The sequence below is a fragment of the Buteo buteo genome, chromosome 22 (genome assembly GCF_964188355.1).
Source record: "Buteo buteo chromosome 22, bButBut1.hap1.1, whole genome shotgun sequence".
NCBI lineage: Eukaryota > Metazoa > Chordata > Aves > Accipitriformes > Accipitridae > Buteo > Buteo buteo.
In genome coordinates, this window is record NC_134192.1 from 18,124,088 (window position 1) to 18,144,746 (window position 20,659).

General features: G+C 50.1%; 1 protein-coding gene across 7 annotated transcripts in view; it reads right to left on the reverse strand.

Moving 5' to 3' along the window:
- ATP11C (ATPase phospholipid transporting 11C (ATP11C blood group)) overlaps positions 1–16,171 on the reverse strand; it is a 58,724-nt gene extending 42,553 nt beyond the window's left edge. For 5 of the 7 annotated variants that reach the window (XR_012654017.1, XM_075054427.1, XM_075054429.1 and 2 more), the window contains exon 1: positions 15,974–16,170. Coding sequence is in view for 5 of the 7 variants with exons in the window: in XM_075054427.1 (XP_074910528.1) it covers positions 15,974–16,000 (27 nt within the window). In the remaining 2 variants the exon portion in view is untranslated. Of the gene's footprint in view, positions 1–15,973 lie in introns of all 7 variants that reach the window. The other 2 variants (XR_012654018.1, XM_075054428.1) reach the window with 1 other exon arrangement.
- Between the last annotated feature and the right edge of the window lie 4,488 nt (positions 16,172–20,659).

Here is a 20,659-nt window from a genome sequence, read left to right on the forward strand (position 1 = left end):
AAAGATGACAGCAACCCCCTCCACAGTGCATCAGAGCCCTCTGTGGCTGCAGCAGAAGGAGAAGTCCTCACTCTGTGGTCTAACCAGACTTCCACCATTCCTGGTGTTTCATTTCCCATTCCCTCAATCACCCCACAGTGTCACAACATCACATAGCCACGTGAGCAGCTGGAAGGCTTCATGGCACATCCCTCTATTTTTTCCACCTCCCAGAAAGCGAACACACACCATGATGATGCCTGCAGCAAGAGGCATTGGCTCAGCTTGGCAATTAAAAGGTCTTATTTTGACAAGCCCACCTCAAACAGCTCGCCAGGTTGCTAATAGATTGCTAAGTCTTAATAACAGCTCTCAACAGAGACTTAAGAGAGATTTAGGGAGGAACTGCCAGGCTTTTGGGAAAATTATAAAATATGCAGATTAGCAGGGAGAGGATTTAGATGGCTTTTCCAAACCACCTTTCATCAAAATTTTAATTCTGATGGCAAAAAAAAAATATTACTTGAATACAATTCAAACAGCTGCTTCATTGCCTGGTGAGGTTTTATAAAGCCCATGCTGCAGGGCGTAGGAGTCACCTGCTGCAAGCAAAAGCCAGAGTTTCTTCTGCTGTTTAGAGCCAAGCCTGCCAAAAGGATTATTTAAGAAAATAAACAATTGCGTTCCCCCCATATGCACTTTATCACCTCCCTCTGCCCGAGGCATGGTGTTTGCAGGAGCACTGGGAGAACCAGAGGTATCTGTAGGGATTAGCGGTGTCAGACCGCCCACAGCCTCAGGACCGCGCGGTGGGAAGCTGCACTGCATCTTCCCACCAAGCCACGAGGATCTGGGGATGCTGGTAGGTGACCCCAGTCCCCTCTCTCCCATACCATGCCTGAACAACCCAGAAAAGCTCCCAGCAGCTGGCAGACACACAGCAGCACCCCAGGGAACACCACGGGAATTGAGAGGAGGGAGAGGAGGTATTTTTGAGAAGAGCTGCTATCCTTTTTGCATCACTTGAAGACCAGCCCCAAAGATGCAGGTCTCTCCCACAACGTTTCAAGCTTCAGTTCAGGGCTCCTGCTCTGCTCCCCCAGAGTCTAAACAAGTCCCTCAGCGAGTCAACCTCTCAGCAGGGCATCCAAACCAGATTCCTCCTGAAGGAGCTCAGCTAGAAGACAACAGCCAGAGAGTCAAACACAAATCACAGGAGATAAAGACAAGGCTAGCGGATTTGCCAGGAGCATCTTTCCAAGTTGGCAGCTCGCTATCTATCTTCGCTTCCCACGTCGGGCAGGACCAGGCGCCCAGGCTGCAGTAATAAATAACCACATCTTCACCACCGATGCAGGCACACACGCTCTGCTGCACGCACAGCAGGGCAAAGTGCTGCTGCTGCGGTACGGCCTTCCTCATGCCATGGAGAAATTCAGATACAGAACGTCTTTCTGTTAAATATTTTGATGTAACCCAACCTTCCTGTACTTTCAACTTTGTATAAAGCCCACTTATTGCCAGAAGCAGCAGTTCTGAAAATAAGGCAGTAGGGATAACGGCTGTTTTCTTACATTGTCCAAATTTAAAAAGCCCATCTACACACATTAATGTGCCCTGGGAAGGTCAGCTGCGCATTTTGCTATAAACTTTTCTTTGAGGCGTTCGGAACAGGTATGATTTGAAGGCATCAGACCAGGGCTAAAAAAGCCCATGGATGCAACTAATGACCCAACATCATTTATGACTTGAAGCTGTTGAAGCATTACATAGAGAAGGCAGAATGACATTTGCAGCCCACACCACTCCCCAAATTCTTTGCCTGCATTTGGGCAAGCCTCTCTTCATGGCTCTTTCCCTCTCCATCTGGGCCCTTCTCCCCCAAACATGTCCTGCCCCAGCACAGCAGCTCACTCCTGCCTTGTGGAGAGGCTCCTCTTCACCCGCCCTCCCAAACTTCTGGGAATCCATCACAGCACCATGTCCAGGACCCTGCCAGCACTTGATAAAAGTTGCAAACCTGGGTAAAAATTAGCAAGTCTGGGTAAAAATTAATGGAGTTAGACTGAATTCAAGAGGAGAGGTGAACATGTGCTCTGCAGCCACTGCTGACAAGGAGCCAATCTAAGTGGGCTATTTCTAGGGCAGCTGCAAAACATAGTGTTTAAGTATATGCCCCATATGGAAAACAAGTGTCTGGGCTACCTGCTGGCCCTGTTTCCAGAAAAAAAAAAATAGTGGCGGAAAAAAACCCACCACCATTTGATTTACTGTAGTTTCAGAAAGCACCTAAACCAGAACTAACTAATCAAAAGCAACTCCTTTTATGTTTGCTGAAGATATCTTCAAGCCACAAAGTAAACACAAATAACTCATAGAAAAAAGATCTAATAAAAACCACAGGAATTAAAAAAAATCATCTGCTAAAACCAGAGATAATTATACGGTACAAGTACAAAGCTCAAACATTTGAAATCACAGCTTATATTAAATATATGCAGAAAAAAGAGTAAATCACATTACTTGGCTTAGATCTCATGAATAGTTTAAAGTCTAATCACTCCTGTATTGTTCCATTTATCATAAAAGTAGTAGAGAAGACAACCTGATTTACAAAAAAAGCCTGCAAAAATAACACCACCTCCCAAAACAGCCTGTTCTAGCTCCCCTCTCATTTATCCCAGAAGAACCAAAAAACCCACATCCACAATTTTAAAAAGCCTCCTCAAATTTACCATAACCTCCCCAAACCGTCTGGCAGTCTCAAAAAGTCGCTCGGCACACTGATCTCATTGCCCAACCAATATATTTTTAATTGAGATTTTTCTTGCCAACTTTTCTATTACTCTTTGTCCTTAGTCATTTCTATGCAAGTACAAGCAATGCTTTGAGAAAGCGGTTAATAATTTAGCAGCTCAGACTATGCTTACCGACACAGACCACATTTTTAGGCAGATCTCCTGATTTATAGGGAGAACTCCATCAGTCAGGATCAACCCCACCGTTCTCCCCTACGTTTGCAGAAAAGGGTCAATAACACGCACAGTCCTCAGGGGAAGGAAAAAAAAACCATTGCATTTAAAATACTAAGAGCCCACAGGTCCAAGAGCAAGGGCTGAAGGTGAGCACAGCTCCGAGCTCCTTTCCCACCAGAGGGAACTTTTGTTGCTCGTTCCTAAGCAGAAGAGGGAGGGTCAATACCTTGGGAAAGCAAAAGGTTGAAATTTAAACCAGCATCCCTTCTCCTCCATTGAGGCTGAAGCCCGTACCGATATTTTAAGCAGACAGAGAACAGTATCACCAAGGAGTGACTGCCGGGGTGAGGGGGGGAGCCGGGGGTAACCATGCGAGCCCCCAGATCAAGCAGAACAAGCAAGAGCAGAAGAGGAGACACGGGAAAAGGACCAATACTTTTTATTTTTTTAAACTGTGGTCAACACATGATGGGGCTCAACACCCAGACCTCATCCCTGGTCCCTGTTGGGGATGACAAAGCAGCAGATGATGTGCTCTAGCAAAGCATCATCAACCCAGATCGCACCATCTTTAAGGCAAGTCGAGGTGCATCCAGTGACACGAGGGGGCCTGGCCAAGCCCGTCCCTGTGTCCCCTCTGTCCCAAGGATGTGCTGCCTCACCATATGGGCTTGCAGGAAGGTCACCTTCCCCAAGGACGACGGGGTGGAGAACAGCAGAGCGCAACCAAGCTGAGTTTCCTGGAAAAGTTTACTTAGCCAATAAAGCCACCGATAAAAGCAGACAGAGACATAGCAGGGTGGGGAGAACAGGGGAAAGGACTACTTGAAAGATTTAAGATGGGTGGAGAGAGGAAATAAGAGTTTTTTCCCCAGATAAATTTACAGGAGGGCTCAGCCCTCTCTCAGACTTGGGGAGCGCCGCGCACAAGGGTGACAGCTGAAAAGAGCTTTTTTGGTGTGGGTTTTGGTTTCTTTGGTTCTGGTTCTCTTTTTCCATATGGAGGCAGTCTACCCCCAAATCACACACACTGCATCTTCCCAGCAAATATGCCACATCATCCATAATCACAGCTTCAGTTCAGCAGCGCTTTGCAGAAAGTCAGGTTCATATATGATGCAGAAAGCCAAACCCAGACCAAAGCCAGCAGACATTGATTGGGATAGCATTACTTCAGTGCTGCTGTTTTGTGGAAAATCTGTTGCTCTTGTTCAAACATAACCACCGACCTTTGGAAGTTTTCAGGATCTCAACTCTTTTTCCCTGCCCTGTTGGCAGCCAGGGTTATGAAACCATCGCTCATCTTGAAATACAGGCAGCATATTTTTCTTTTGGACTGCCAAAAATAAAAGTTCGACCAGCATGCTGCCAGCATATAAAATTCAGGCTCATAGGGACACTTCAGACTTGAGAACAGAAAAAGGACTTTGAATAAAAGCCAAATGTTTTGCAGAGGTCACAAAGCAAGTACAACAAGGTCTTCCCATCTTCAAACCTCTTCCTCCCTCCTTTCCCCGGCTCAAGCTGTGCACATATGTCTGCTCATTGGCAGCTATTTTAGCAGGGCAGCAAGCTCTTCAGAGCAGTGATTTGCCCTGGCAAAAATTAAAGTAAGAGCAAACTGGAAAAAAACGTCCAAGTTTGCAATTGACAATGCTTGCATCAGCCAGCAGAGCTATAATTTGTTGGTTTTCCCGCTGCTTTCTGGTCCTCCAAAAGCCTGAGGTCTTCAGTTATGGAAACAAAAAAACCCCTAAATACTATGTTATACATCCCAGCTCAGCCAGACATTACTCTGACCTCCACCACCTACAAACATTTTGCCCTTTTTTAACTTTTCCCAGCATTTCGGAGCCAGGCTGCCAGCTGACTGGCGAGGAGCCCATTTCCCAGAGCCGTTTCCTCCCTTTCCCCCCGGCCAGCTGCCCACCCGCAGGGGGCAGAGGCTGCAGACCCCCCTGCCAGGGTGTACAACACCACAGCAACCCAGAAGCAAGGGCTGGCACCCAGGCCTGCCCACTCTGCATCCCTCCAGGTCAAGACTGTTGTATTTCCCATGCAACAGCCACCAGGAAGGATGGGATGGCAGGTCCAGGCTGCGGAGGGGGGGACGACACTGAGCCCCACACCAGCATCACAGGGTGACCGAGCCCTGTGCCAGCATCACGGGGTGCCCTCAGCCTCTGCAATGGGTAACCAAGGTCCCAGCCCCCCCATGCTGCTTGCTCACGCTGGTTCAGATTAAGTTTTTTGACCCCAAAGAAGTAAAAGCTGTGCATTTTCTAACCCTCCCCTTGCCGTACTGCAGAGAAATGTTTCCACAGAAGTAGCAGGGGATAAAAGGGGGAAGAAAGGGAGAAATCACCTACTTCACCCCTTGCTCCACAGCCAAAGTCAGCTCCACACACCCCAGACCCCATTTGGAGTATTTTCATCCCTAGATACTACAGTAACCAACAGATTTATCCTTGGGGCTGCAGGCACAGTTACACTAGGATACCGGATCAGTGCAATCCATCCAGTCAGGAGAGAAATCCTCAATGTGTGGCCTAGAATTGTTTATCTTCAGGAAATCCTTTTGGCTCATGTTCCTGCCGGACTGGGTAACGTAGCTGCAGAGCAGCTCCAGCAAAGGACACACTGCCTGGGGCTGACCGAGCACCCGTGCTGAGCAATGCAGCAGCCGGGTTTTACAGCGGGAGGGAAATCCGCTTATCCACAGGGACACGGAGCCGAGGTCTGAGCTGGCCCTGGGATGCCGGGCTTGGTACATGAGGGGTTTCAGTGTGGTCCATCCCAGCACCGCCAGTGGCAGAAGCGAGCCCATCCTGTGCGGGAGAAGAGGCCAGCATCCCAGGACGTGACTCACGGCCATCGCCATCCCACCAGCCGTGTTCCCTAGATGGGCATTGGGATAAGAGCGTTCCTGCTCTCACAGTTAAAGACAAGCACCTTCACCCAAGGTTTCCTCTCTCTGCACATCTGGATCTTCCCACCCTGCACTTACCAGAATGGTACTTGTCAAGCGGAAAGTCCCACTTCCATCCATTCAACTGCACTGGAAGAAACCACCCCACAGAAATGACGCATATTAATTTGGCTGATACAAGGACGACAGCCCTCTGGGCATCGCAGCTAATTTTACTGTGTTCCCTCCCTGAGCAAACATTTATAAGATAAGGTGAGCTGGAAGGAAGGGGGAAAAAATTAAATAAATAAAAAACTCCTTCCACAACTCAGAGTGAAGAAAACCAGCATGTAAAACACCACCCTGCAAGCCAAGGCGGGGGGGGGGGGTGGGGGGGGTGGGGGGTGGTAAAAAAAAAAATCAATGTTGCATTTTAAGCTTGGCTTTGCAGCCCCCATAAGACCATGGCTGCTGCTGAGCAGGTGCCCCCAGTACAACCTGAGCCCCCCCAGCCCTGAGCAGCACTCAGGACCTTACAACACCCCTGGTCCCTACAGGCAGCAGCCGCTTGGCTTTGTGTGAACGCTGGGGAGGAATTACACAGAAATCGTACTAAAAGATGGCAGGGCTGCTCATAAAGTGGATTTCCTCTCCCTCACATTTAATTTCTCATCAGTGAGATTTCTCCCCCCCCTTAAGCCAATTGAGACTCAGGTGAAGGAGTACAGCGTCACTGCAGTCTAGCAGTACTTAATTTTTATTACCGCTGAAAAGATCTTGGATCGCCACACCAAAGAAATGCTTCAAATTGTCTAGTCATGCCTGTTGCACATCTTACTCAGCTTTTCTAAATCCTTTACTGTACAAGAAAAATCGGATCCCTCTGTTTTGCAAATCAGTGCATTTGCCACAATATTGCAAACAAATTACATCTATCAAGCTAGTGTTGCCTCTGTTTTTCACTTTAATAGTCTTATAAAATCTCACTAAGGGCATACAGCATACTTTAAGATAAGCCAGACCTAAATACTGCTTGCTGACCTGTTGAAAATACACAGCTAGAAATTACCAAGCCCTCTGCATACCACCCTACGAAAGCAAGGCTAAGGCCAGACCAAGGGCCCTTTCACCTATAGATCCTGCAAAATTCAGCTGAAATCACAGAGCAAAAAGCCCATAGCAAATCATTGCTCATCCAAGGCCACAAAGGAGGTTAACAAGAATCTTGTTCAAGTCATGAACAAAAATAATGAGCCCGATTTGCTCTCAAAATACCCAGCTATGATAGCCTCGCAGGTGCTTACCCCTCCTTTCTGCTGCAGGAGGAAAACAAAAAGCCCTTTACAAACAGCCAGATCAAAAATAAGTACATTAAGCTTTCATTAAGCAGAGCAGGACAAACATCTCTGAACTACAAATGCTATCAATTACAGCTGGATGTTGAGAGTAGGCATGCTTTTAGACTAAATTGGCTTCGGTTGGAATTCCATCTCAAACCAAATTACTAAAGTTTTGGGGAAAAAATGACTGGAGTCAGCAAGATGCAACAGGTACCTGAGAGAGAGAAAGACATACTGCAAATCACATGCGGAAGGAATTGCATAAGGAGTATTGGTTCTGAGCAGCATCCATGGCAGTGAGCATCCCTATGAAAGCATGAAAAATGATGGAGGGGAGGGAAAGCACAACCCAGGACTGCTTCCCTTTTACCAACAAGCCCCTCGTTAGTGTAATGACCAGCTCCTCTCCCCACCCAGCCCTACCACCCTACCTGCGGGCACGCAGCTCTATAGCCAAATGCACTTTGCAGCCATCAAAGCGGTCCCTTGTGCCAACCACCAGCTCCCTGGATTTTGGCTAAGCCCGAGAAAGAGCCCATAAGCAAAAATAAATATATATATTTAATGCACATATATATATTGCATACATGCATATTTAATGTGTATATATTGCATACATGCATATTTAATGCATTAATATTGAAGTTGCTGCAGCCTCTGGGCAGAACAACCTTTTCCTGACCCAGCAGCCGCTGCTGCTGCAAGACAGCAGCTGGGCGAGGGCAGGGGCCAGAGGAGACCTTTTAAAACAGGAACATTTCACCGTTTCCCCAGGCTACAAGTTAGTCATGGGGTACACTGCTTCACATGACCTTCAGACACGCGAGTAAATTCACAGACACCAGTGGGATGATTCAGGCACCAATATTTATGGCACAAAACAGACATACGTGCCCTCCAGCCCTTGCACCCGGGCAGGCAGCACTCCACAACCTGCTCCATCAGCTGGTGAGCCTGACTTAGACATCATGAATTGCCTCACTACCTTTGGTCTCCATTTCCAACTTTGAAAGGTTAAACTAAGCTTTAAAACAGGTTGCCACTTACTGCCCATCCCCTGCAGCGTACAGGCAGTACCGGCATCGCTTTCCTACCACAAAAGGGTGATGGCAATCCATGTAACAGCTCCATGCACAAGTCTTCAAGTCAACTTTATTGCAAAAAGCAAAATACTAACTGCCCAAATGAAATGTTAACCAATTTAGGCAGACACCGGTGAACAACTTGCTGGTCAGATGTTGGATAATTCAAAGCAATTCAGCAAACTGCAGCGTAACAGTTACACCAAAAGCAGCTGAGACTGCCTTGTGGTCGTAGAGCCAGCCTGCGGAAAGGGTGCAGAGAGTCACAGGAGAGCAAAACTACAGCAGATAGATTATTAAATAATAATTAAATAATATTAATAATAGAAATGGCCTACAATCATCAGCAACATGAGCAGCAGTGTCCTTATGACTCATTTCCAATGAGTAGGAGACACTTTCCGACTGGCACAGTGTCCCTAAAGGCAAGGCACGGTCTGAGCACAGCACGCTTCACCGACATGTCCTTCACACAGTGCTCGCTGCTATCAACCACCCAGCGGCATCAGGCTCCTGAGCAGCAGCGGTTAATCACCGGCGGGCAGCAAACAGCCACAGGCAGCAAACAGCCACAGCCCGGCACCCCGAGCTGCTGGGGATCAGCCCTGCCTGCAGCCCAGCACCTGCACGGTCCCCACAAGTTAGAGAAAATCTGCAAATCTCCAGGTGAACGAGGGAAAAACACTAAAAAACCCCACTGAGCCTCAATATTGCTTGGGAATTAAAATGGGAGAAAAAAAAAGATATTGTCTACTTGCAAGAGATGAGGGAGCTGGGGAGGGGGGCAGAGGCTGCAGGCGATGAGCAGCAGGGTTCTCCCAGCTCCCATGCAGTGGTATGCATCATCCGCAGAGCTCAAAGCCCAGGTCTGGATGCAGGTCTGCTGGCTGGGGAGAGCACAGGCAGGTGAAGTCCACAACACCCCATGTATAGCACCAGCAAAACCTTCTAGGCAAAAACCAGCCCATCCTTCCCAACACCAGACCTTAGCCAGCACAGAAATATTTCTGAGATGAGCAACGAGAAGCAGATTTCAGTCTAAAGCTGTAAGTAAGGTATTTTCCAAGATCACCTCAGGACAGTCTGTCCCAGCACAGGGCAAGAGCTGCTGCCTGCTCCCCTCCATAGCCTAACCCCTTCCCTCAGACAGGGGACACTTTTGGGCAGAAGGCCACCGAAGTGCCCAGCTGAGCTGCAGAAGAGAACCTCCGGCCTCAGCACCCGCTGCCTACATGCAACTAAATACAGGAAACTCCCTTGAAAAATCCCCTGAGCAAACATTTTCAGGGAAAGGCAAATGGGTTAATAGTGTACTCTGTCACCCTGTGTCCAAGTTGCTCGGAAAACTCACCCTTCCCAGACACCCCAGCTGGGCTGAGCAGCTCAGTGACTCCCTTACCCCTGCCGCTGCAATGCCAGCTCCTCCAGCGAGCAGATTTTGGTCACACGTATCACAAGGGGTGTCCACCAACTTGGCCACCCTTGCATTTTCTCAGCAGGTTAAAGTCCCCCAAGGGGATGCAGAGTCCCACACCCCGAGGAATTAGCAGCCAAAGGCTGTTCTTCTGTTGCACACCGCTGCAGGTAAGAGATGCGAGCATGGAGAAAGAGGAAGAAAGAGGCTCACAGGGACCCAACCTCCACTGCTAAAGAAACATGGTCACTGGCAGAACAACTAATTTTGGTATGAAGGTTTCTTTTGGCTGAGAGACTCCTGTAACATTCTCCACCGGCTTTGCCTTTAACTAACATTTCAAAAAAAATCTCTCCACTGAAGAGGACATCAACAGTTACAGCCAGAAAGCAGCAGTTTTAATCGGAAAGGAAGTACATAAACCAAAGGCAACAGGATGAAATTAAAGGCAAGGCTGAAAAGCCTGCTATTAATAGACAGCCTGTTTGCTTTTATAATTTTTATTGTTAAAAGCAAATTGCCATGCCTTCAGCTGCAACTCAAGTCAGTTCAGCTCCGAACTTTCCCCACACAGCCCAGACAGTCATTATTATTCTTAGCAAAATACCAACTGGAGACAAAAAAACAGTTTCGAGTTAAGAATAAAATACAGCCTCCAGACACGTGTTATTCTCCACAGAGAAGTTTCTGCACACCACAGGTTTAATTGGCAGCACCATTTATCATTAACGTTTGACCGGTGCTTTCCAGTCCACCCTTATAGCCATTTCTAACCTCTCCAAACTTTAACTGCATATGTGAACATTTCCATGCAGCTGCTTGTCCGAGGCTGGGGTTTTTTGTTTGATTCTTATTTATTTTTAGCCAAATGGTTGAGCTATTACTGGGAATAAAGCTACACTTAAGAGACTGCTTTGCAACATTAAAGAGAAACGGTTACAGGAATTTGAGAAACTCCTGTGACCCCATTTTCCAGGGTAGAGGCATCAATAAGGGATTGCAGCCCCAGGGAAGAGCCTCTTGCAGCTCCAGGTTCCCAATTTGAGCCTCCATTGTCTTCTCTGTGGTTAAGCATGGGCTGCCCTGCGGCTGCTATAGGGGAACTGGCCCTGAGAGCATGAAACACCTTTGTCACGTTAAATACACATTACAAAATAAATCTCAGTAACGTTCATGAAATATTCAAGTCACTTCATTAAAATCCACACTCTTTTGAAGTGTAGGATTTCTCCAAGCAGAACTGCCACCCGGTGTCACAGAGACACCCCAGCCCCAACCTTTGCTGCTTGCAGGTTTTTGTCACATTAATGAAAGCAAAATGCTTCTTGCAGAAGTTGGCAGTCAGGTACAAGGTATTTGACACGCAGCCTCAATCTCAAGGTGTTAACATGGCTGCATTGGGGGAAGAAAAAAAAAAGCAATTCTCAAGGCTTCCAACTCCCACCTATGCTCTTCTTATTAGAATAGGAACGGCAGTCACACACTGTAATGTTTGGTTCACACTTTCTAAAAAAAAAAAAGCAAGCGTGAAAGAAAATCGCAGATGTGCTCTGTGTCCCAAAATAGACTTTATTACACATTTGCTGCAAAAACTAAAGACGGGAGTGTAAATCAGCGTCCTCCACCCTAGGCTCAGACATATCCCACAAGACATACTCCAGCATCCCCCCCCCTGCAGCCGGGCAGGGTCCAGGTGTGCCCCAGGGGCTCTTCCCACCCACCCCTGCCCCTCCTCACCTACTCCGCATTGCCAACAGGCAATTTATCTTCCTTCTAAAAAGCGACTTTGGGCCATTTTCTGTCATTTGAATAGGTCTCAAAGGGAATATTTTCCTGCAGAGCACCAGGTAGGACCTACCCCATGGGGCTGAGCATCACCACCTGCCCCGCTCCTCCCCAGGCTTGAGTCATCTCCCTAACCTCCAGCACACACCTCTTGAGTCAACACAGGCCTTCTCCGAGGCCTTCCTCCTGCCTCTGTTCCTCCCCAAAGCGGCCATGCGGAGCTTTGGGGACACGAGGGGACAAACCACTGTGCACTGGTCCTGCTGATGGCTCTGCCTGCCGTGGGGCATCCTGACCCAGACCCCCCTCCTCAGGAGCACGGGGCTGGGGGGCACTTGGGGTGAGCTGACCTTCAAAAAATCCAAAGGGGCTTTGCAAAACTACATCAGAGCCCAAATGGAGCCCTGAATCTCGCACCAGGCACCACTTGTACGCACATGAGCCCCCACCCACAGGGACAGGATCAGTCTCCCCACCACTTTGGGAAGGGTAAGGATTTGGAAAGGAAATTTGTGACACTTGCAAGCACTTTAATGAGAGAAACCCTTCCCTGCTGTTGGCAGAACACCAGCAGCTCGGCGGGCGCAGCCAGGGCATGCAAAGCAAGCAGCGAAGCAGTGCCCAGGGAGCCTGGCTGGGGCAGCCCCCCCCAGAGGTGACAAGCCACAGGTGACATTAAAGTTTGGTCTCAAGTGCCTGTCCCCTGCAACCCTGCCTCGTGGTGGTTTGCACACAATTATTTTTTTTAATTAGATAAAACAAGCCCCAGATGGAAAAGCTCCACATGAAAGCAGCACTAAGCATGCAAATGAAGAGTAACGGCCGGTTACAAAGGCAGCTCCTTGGGTTTAGGGCTGCACAAAGCAAACCCCCTTCGCTTTCCTCACTGTTCCTCCGCTGGGAAGCGGGCAAGCCTGAGGCGTTCCAGCGGGGACACCAAGGGACAGGTCCTGACCCAGAGAAGCTGACAAGTCCTGGGAAAAGGAGGACAGCGGAGGGCAGGGCACCCCACACAGCCCCATAACCAACCTGGGTGTACCCCCATTGCTGGCAGTCGCGCAGCAGAGAGGGATGGAGACCCCAGGAGAAGACGAGCAAGGGAACATCATTACCGGCCTACGACAAGGCAAAGGCACCGAGTCACAACACAAGTCCAACCCAGGGACAAGCACTGCACACCCGTCTAAGAGGCATCTTCTTTCCCCGAATGTCAAGCAAACGTTCTTGAGTCAGCAGCTCAGAACCAGCCCAGCACTTGCTAAACACTGGGGATTTACCAGGGCACGGGCTGCAAAGAGGATCAGGCCCCAAGGTATTTAATTAAAAGGGAATAACACAACTAAGGTCCTATTGTACACTGCACAAACACAGAAAACAAAGAATTTTGCTCCCGGTTACGGACTGTTTGTTATTTTCTTACTTATCCTGGGTTTTAAACAGGAATAGGAAAATTCCAGAGCAAGGACCCGCACTAACCGCAAAAGCAAGAGACCAAGGCAGGAATGCTGTGACAGCTGAGCACCGGCCGGTGGGCTCAGACAGCACCAGGCACCCCGATAGATGGGAGTGCACCCCGGGGTGCTTCCCCCCCACAGCCTTCCTGCACTGCGAGCAGGGCAACAGCTCCTGGCCTTAAATAAATACAAATGGGGGAAAAACTGAAAACAACGGGGGCATCGGTAACTTTTCATTCTGCACTTCTTACTTAGTTCTTACAACAGCCTGAATCAGCACCAGCCCTGCAGCATCGGTAGAGCTGTGGTGCGTAGCGGTGGCCCGGAGGTACGGCTGTCTGCCCGCTTCACAAGAACCCAAGAAAAGTAATTAAGGAAAAAAAGCACATTGTCTTTGACTCACGACACAGGGACCAGCGCTTCCCAGGCATCTGCCAAGCGAGTTTGGAAGTGGGCAGTTGCTCACCCCAGTCCTGTGGGGAGCCCAGCACAAGGAGATGGACCCAAACCCTCCCCTGGTCACCAACACACTGCCCCACTCTACTCCCACATCTCCCCACAACAGCCATATGAGTAGCATAAGGCTAAAAATAAGAGTCCAATGCCAGAATCCATCTACCAAAAAAAGAATTAAAGTTATATTTCAAGCTGACAGTATCTCCTGAAAGTGGATTAACCATGGCAATTCAATCCCGCCTCCCCACAGCAATCCTGGCCCCACTCTTCTTTCAGCAGGGATGACTTCAGTGGTGTAAATTGAAGTTCAGAATCCAATTTGTTTTTGCAGAGGGCATCGGCCTGCACCCCGAGGGTAGCAAAGCAGACCCACATACGCCACTCTGCCCTTCTTGCTCTTTTTTATCACCCCGTTTCATACCCTATCCAGGATAAAAAAAAAGTTTACGGGAGGCAGAAATGGAGCCACGTAACAGTCATGTTGATAGGGCAAGGCACATTCATCGTGCCTAAGCTGTGAAATACATCTGAAAACAGGATTTTTAATATCCGTTGGTATTTATGAGCCTCTGGCAGAGACCACGCAGCGGAGAGGTGACAACATTTGTCTGAGTAGCCCTATGGGATCTTGGTGTCAGATAATCTGCAGCCTTTAATAACTGCAGTGAATTTTCTGCAACGCCACTGCCACAAGATGAGCAACGCTTGAAGCCCCACGCCACTCATACAGGACCGAGGGCAAGACGGCAGCCTGGGGATACTTCCACGGAGATCAGCGTGGGCTGTCCTCTCCTCCCACGGAGCAGGAGGGGGGACCAACCCAAACCCAGCCAGCTCCTGGGAGACCCACAGGGCTGGGGATGTGGCAGAGCCGCAGCAGCACGGCGGGAGCTGCTACCTGCCCAAGGCCAGCGGACCTGTGCCACCTGCACCAGCCCGATAACAAACACAGCTTGTTGCTGCTCAAATGCCGCTTGCAAAGCCAGTAGATGGAAAAAGTATCCAACAACCCACAGCAATGTTGCAGTCACCCTGGGGCACTGCCCTGGTCCCCCCAAGCAGCGCTGTTCCTCTAACCAGAAAACTACCTCTAACCCTCCAAATACGGGCTACAATGGTTCAACCCTGAACAGAGCAGTTAGAAATACCTGGGTTCAGCGTTCAGGACTGTTTCTTCTCCACTCCCGTGGAGATCACACCCCAGCAGCACATCCCCTTCCCACGCTGAGTGACTGAGAGAGGTGGCACGGAGCCGGTGCGGGACCACCGGGCAGGGCAGGCAGGGGTCATGCTTCACGCGTGAGGAGGATGCTGGAGCCTGAGCCCAGGCAGGCACCTCTGTAGGTTCCTGCTCATGGGAAGCAGCCACCTAAAAACACTTTATAGCTTAACTCAGCTGAGATGCTTCATACCCGAAATGCCTCCCGATACGACTTTTAGAAAAAGCCTCCTGCAAGGGCAGGGTAGGAAGCATGTAACACAAGGCAGAGCTAAATTCAAAGTCATCAAAGTCTAATCTCAGTGCCCTGAGATTCTGATCTGATACATTTATTTGTCCCTCGGGCTGCAAAACAATACTTGCAGTTGGTGTTCTCTACAGGACTAGCCCAAAGCCTACAAAGGGGAAAATTAACCATTTTTTCCCCAGAACTGCTGCAGAGCTACCTCCAGATTTAAAAAGGAGATTAGAGTCCCTTGTGCTGGAAGCACAAACAGCTCGCTCCAAACTAAAAGTGAATAGGAAAATACATCTCCCAGCGGTTCTGGCCTTGCGGGCAGCCGCAGGCAGAGTCCATTATTCTGGCAGGTAACCTGGTGCCAAGAGGTGCAACATGCCTCAGGAAACAGCTCCTGAACCTCCACGGGTGCATACGCTGCACTAATAACAGATGCCTGCTGTTTAAACTTGAGGAACTTTTGTTAACTACGCACTGCGCAATAAATGACACTGCTAAATAAACAGAAGCTCCCGAAATTATGTTAAAACACTGGTTTTACCACACTTGCTGTGGAAGAGGGGAAAAAAAAAAAGAGTAATTACAGAGTTCAGGCCAAGCAATGAGGTCACGGTGAAATGAAATCTCTAAGTAGCTTATGTGGCACCGGGAGGGTGGTGGTTTTTTTTTTTCTTTAACGTATTTGGGGACAGGAAGCGGGTAGAAAAGCAGCGGGCAGCACCTCGACAACTGCCCTGCACCTCGCCTGGCCTATAACCAGGCGGGTTTGGGGGCACGCTTCCAGGGACTGGGAACTCCCCTCCACCAGGTTTTGGGGTTTTTTTTTTTTAGGGGGGGAACCCCAAACAGGTTTGGGCTCTGGCAGCCAAGGCAACTTCTGGTGAAGAGCCGCAGCGCGGGCAGGGCCCTACCCCTGAGGTTTCGCAAGGGAGCGGGGAGCTGCCGCTGCGGCTCGCCGGCAGGAGCGCTGCGGCCGCGACCCCCGCCGCGGGGATGCGCCCCGTCCCCCACGCGTGCCGCACACCCCAACCCGAACCCCCCCCCCAGATTAAAAAAAAAAAACAACAAACCAACCCCCAGATACCAGAACTTTTCCCCCGCCCCCCCCCGTCCCCGCACTCACCAGGCGGCTGAGGCTGCGGCGGAGCATCGCGGCGGCGCCCGGCCCCGCCGCCCTCACCGCCGCATCGCCCGGCTCGGCCCGGCCCGCTTCGGTTCGGTTCCTAGGCTCCCCGCCGGCCGCGCCGCCGACCGCGCACCATGCCCGCCGCGGGGGCCCCGCCGCCCGGCCCGGCCGCCCTCAGCTAGCGGCACTTCCACACACACACCCCCCCACCACCCCCCCTACCGCCAACCCGCGCCCCCGCTTTTGTCCCGCCGACCGCCGGGGAGGGAGGCGGGCCACCGCCTGCCCCGGAGCAGCCTGGGAGCTGTAGTGCCGGGAGGGGGCCGGCGGGGGGAGCCCGCCTCACGGACACCCCCGGGGAAGGCGGGAAGGCGGCGGGTGTGGCCGGCTCTCGCCTGAGGGAAAGCGGCCTCAGGGAGGAGGCCGAGGGCCGGCTCGGGAGCCAGGGGTGAGGGGACGGGCTGCGGGTGGGGCTTGAGAGAAGCCTCGGCCCCGCGGGCCCTCTGAGCCCCAGAGCCTTTGGGTTAGTCAGACCCCCTTCTGCCCGCCTCACCAGCCCCTCCTTTGGGTTAGTCAGACGCCCTTCTGCCCGCCTCACCAGCCCCTCTCTGGAGCCACGGTTGGGCACCGGGCACAGTTTTGTCCTCAATCCACATCCCCTCTCGCCATGTCACAGGCCTCCCGGTAACCCTCTTGGCGCAGAAGTCCGGTCCCTGCCGCGATGCTCAAGGAAACACCATAAACACACCTTGGAGCGCTTTCCGAGTCGTGACAGACCACCGAAGGTTCTTCACACCCCTTGGTATTTTTCTCCTCTGCAAACTCTTCCCAGGCACACCCCAGGAGAGCACTCCTCAGGCGCTGCCCTGGGTGGCTAAGCCTTCCCCACCATCGTGTCCAGCCAAACCCCCGGGGGGGTTTTGCAGCCCCTGAGCCCAGAACTGCCCAGCTTTCCCCAGAGCCTCCAGCCTTTCGGCAGCACACAGGGCAAACCCGTATCCTCTTCCCTCTGGGCTGGGGTAACACGTGAAGGGGAGCGACACTCACCTGGAACAGCTTCCTCCAGGGAGCATCTCCCCGGTCCGGAGGGCATGGAGCATGAGAATATTTGTTTCCACATAAACCACCGAACTCGAGAAAGACAAGATGTAACCTCACAAAAATCTACATTTTTTCTATTACATTGTTGACATTGTTCCAGAAAAGGCTGTTTTATCACCAATATCCTCTGGAACAGCCTTTCTGGTGCCATCCCTTGCCGACAGCCCCGAGGACCTCCGGGAGCAGGCAGGCTGCTCGACCCCAACACCCAGGAGACCCCATCATTTCGGCAGCCTGCATTGCTCCCATTTTAAAGCAGGCTTCTCCTTGGAAACTGAGCAAAACTCGCCTTGTTGCACCACAACTGGGCCCAGAAAGCAGCTGCGGGCTTCCAGAGACCTGGAAAACGCACAGAGATTTTTTCACTCGGCATTTTTAAAGCAAGAATAGTACCCTATTGATTTTACTAAGGCTAAAACCAGTCACATTTGCTCTACTTAAGCACCAACTGTCTGGCAGTTTTACACAGTATGATATATCTAAGCTCTCACAGAAAGCCTGCCCTGGGCAGCACCAAAATAGCAGTCAGATGTTAGACAGGCAGGAGCCTACTTGAGTGGGTTTTGTTCTTTTTTTTTTAACCCCAGTTATCCCAGGACAGCAGTACGTGGCTCGGTGAAGGCTCCCACATCCCCACGGAGCAAGGCAGCGTTCCCGTGGGGACAGCCAGCACTCCTCTGAATCCCAAGTGCAACCTTTCCACTCCATGCAGCTATTCTCCATGCAGCTGTGCTGTTACTTACCTTTCCACACAAAAGCCTAACCACAACAGAGGAAACCAGAAAACAATGCCAGGCAATTTTAAACACATTTTAAAATAATGAATGGAAATTGTTAAACATCTTAATATAATGCCTAACCAGTTTAGCTTTAGACTTCCCTTACCCACAAAACAATAACAGAACTAAACTTAGATCAACACTATACTGCAGCTTTTGCACTGCTTTTTTGATACTTTTCTGATGTTTTCCTAGCCTGTTTGTGTTGGCTAGAAGAGGGAGCTGCTGTTCTCAGACATTTTTCCTGCTGCAGTGCTCTGTGGTGGGTATTGAACAGATCAATGATGCCCAACGAACCACCAACCTTTGGGGCCAGGCACCTGCGTGTTTCCAAAGGCCAAGACAGCCTGGCTGATCTGGCCCAGTAGAAAAAAAAAAAGAAACAAAACCCAAACAACTATATTCTTCTCTTCTACAATCTATTCCTGCAGGTGCAGTGAGTCCTCATCTCTCACCCACATTAACCGGTAAGAAGGGAACTTGGTCTCACCAGAAGAGAGGAACCACACAGCTACACTTGTCTTTATGACTTCCATGCTGTACAAATTGCAGCCCCTATCCAGTTTAGTTTGAAATGCTGCTGTCTTCATTTTTTAAAAGTTTGCTGGAGTTACAACTAAAATGCAAGACTTAGACTGTGATACAGAATTAAGCGATAGGTAATTATCTTTAATGTATTGCCAACAGTGGCTGTGGTTTCAGAGAAGTACCCTCTTCCAGGGAGCTCCCAGATGAAGCAAATCCAAGCAAGTCAGCACAGCTGGGAAACAGGTACAGGCAAACATTTGGTCTTCCATACTCAGCCAGAGCAGAACCAGAGTCTTCTGCCATGGACCAGACTGCTTCGATAAATCTGTCTCCCTATGTAGCCCACAAAGCCAAAGGGATGATTTCACTGGAGAAATCAAGGCAACTGTCATCCTCCCCTTTTGCTGCTGACACAGTAGCCTTGGAGCTGCGAAACCCCTATCTCAGCGGAAACCATCCCACAGAGAGGAAGCACAGCAGCCCTGACTGGGCTTTTTCACACCCTGAAACAGCCTGCATGATTCAGCTGCTGATCTGGTAGCAACTCTATCAGCTCACAGGTCTTTTACAATGGAATCTGGTTTTAATGCACCTTTTAATGCCACAAACAGCCAGTCCCTGTGCGGATAAGACACATGGCACAGGCAGTACCAAAGGGGCCTCCGGCACAGAGCCAGCAGGGACACCATCCTGCATCCAGGCATGTCCTGTCCATGGCAAGGGGACCACGAGGGGCAGGTCCCAAAGAGAATTTTGCACAACACAGCTCAGCTGGGACCCATCACCACTTCAACTAGCATTAAAAACTAGTTATCCAGTACATCAGCCAAGCTCTCAGCAGACTGCCAACCAGGGCATGAACAGATTGCTGTGAACTACTCATAACCTGGGACAGTCCATCAGATCCTTTCACAAAATAGTTTGCATTTCCTGTAACTTTTTTTTTTTTAAAAATGTTCACAGCAATGGAGGCTTTTGAACCTCAATCCCTGGTAGGTAGCTTAACAGGAGGCAAGAGCCAGCCTCCCTCCCCACTAACCATCACAGCCTTTTTTTTTTTTTAAGAAACACTTATTTTTTTCAATATTGTTTGCTTCTTCTGCCACCGTGTGGCCAGTTTGAGGAGGAGAGCTGTCTTTGGAACAACATGCAATTGGCTTGCCCTGTCTTACATTTTATGGATTTTTATAATATCTGGTGGAGTATGAAGTCAATGGAGATGCATTACTTCTCTTCAAGGCCCATCCCACCTCCTGACGAGTACTACAGATTTATCTCTAATGTTGTGATGGCTTGAAGTAGATCTTGTTAATCCAACTATTTAGATAGATAATTTATTGTAAGGGCATGACCTCCCTATTGACTTGCTGCTTGTGGAGCTCCTGCTCACACTGGGCAAGAGGATCAGGGAAAGGGCACTCGCTGCTGGCCACCACCACAGCCATGCACTTTCAAAGCTATTTTTTCCCTCCCAACAACCATCTCCGGGCCATCTCCATCTGGGAAAGTCCGAGTTCATGCTCAGGGCTGCTGCAGTCATGGCACTCCGCAGAGACTGGCAGGGCTCTGTCCTTGCCCACAGGTACATCAATATGTGCTGGGAGCCCTTCTCTGCCTTCCTCGGGGGAATGCCGAGGAGGAGCTGACAACACCATTTTTTTCCTTCCCTTCTGCTGAACAGGGCAGATCCTTCACTGATTCATTGACAAGCGTTGTTCTCATTTCTTATGAAACATTTTTGCCAGCAGATGCCAAGACAGAATCCCTGTCTGTTCACATCTGAGACTTTCAAATCCACCCTGCAGTGGTCTTTGATTACCCTGCCTGCCTGGGCTGACCAACGGGCATGGAACCAGGAGTTTGCTTTCTGAAAATGGTCAAAGCCGCACAAACTCTGCATCTGGAAGTCCTACATAAGGCCTTTAGCTGCTGACATCTCTGGGTATTTCTCATTGCCCCTCACCAGGAGAGGGTGTAGGCTTCATCCTCCTCTAGCACCCACCTGCCCGGGAAAATCAGGTCTCAGCCAGGACGGGCCAGCTAGCACGATATCAGGGGTGTTACAAGGAGGGATTGCATCATACTTGCAAAACACCCACGGGGAAAGGAAACCAATAACTGTCTGCAGAGGGGTTTGCATGGAGGCATGCCTCCGTACTTCCCTCGGAGCCTGCGCATCCCGTCCCCCCCGGATCAGCACAGCATGACAAGCACCAGTGGAGAGCATCACACAGTGACAGTTTCCAAAGTCCTGCCTCACAGCCTGTGCCAAAAA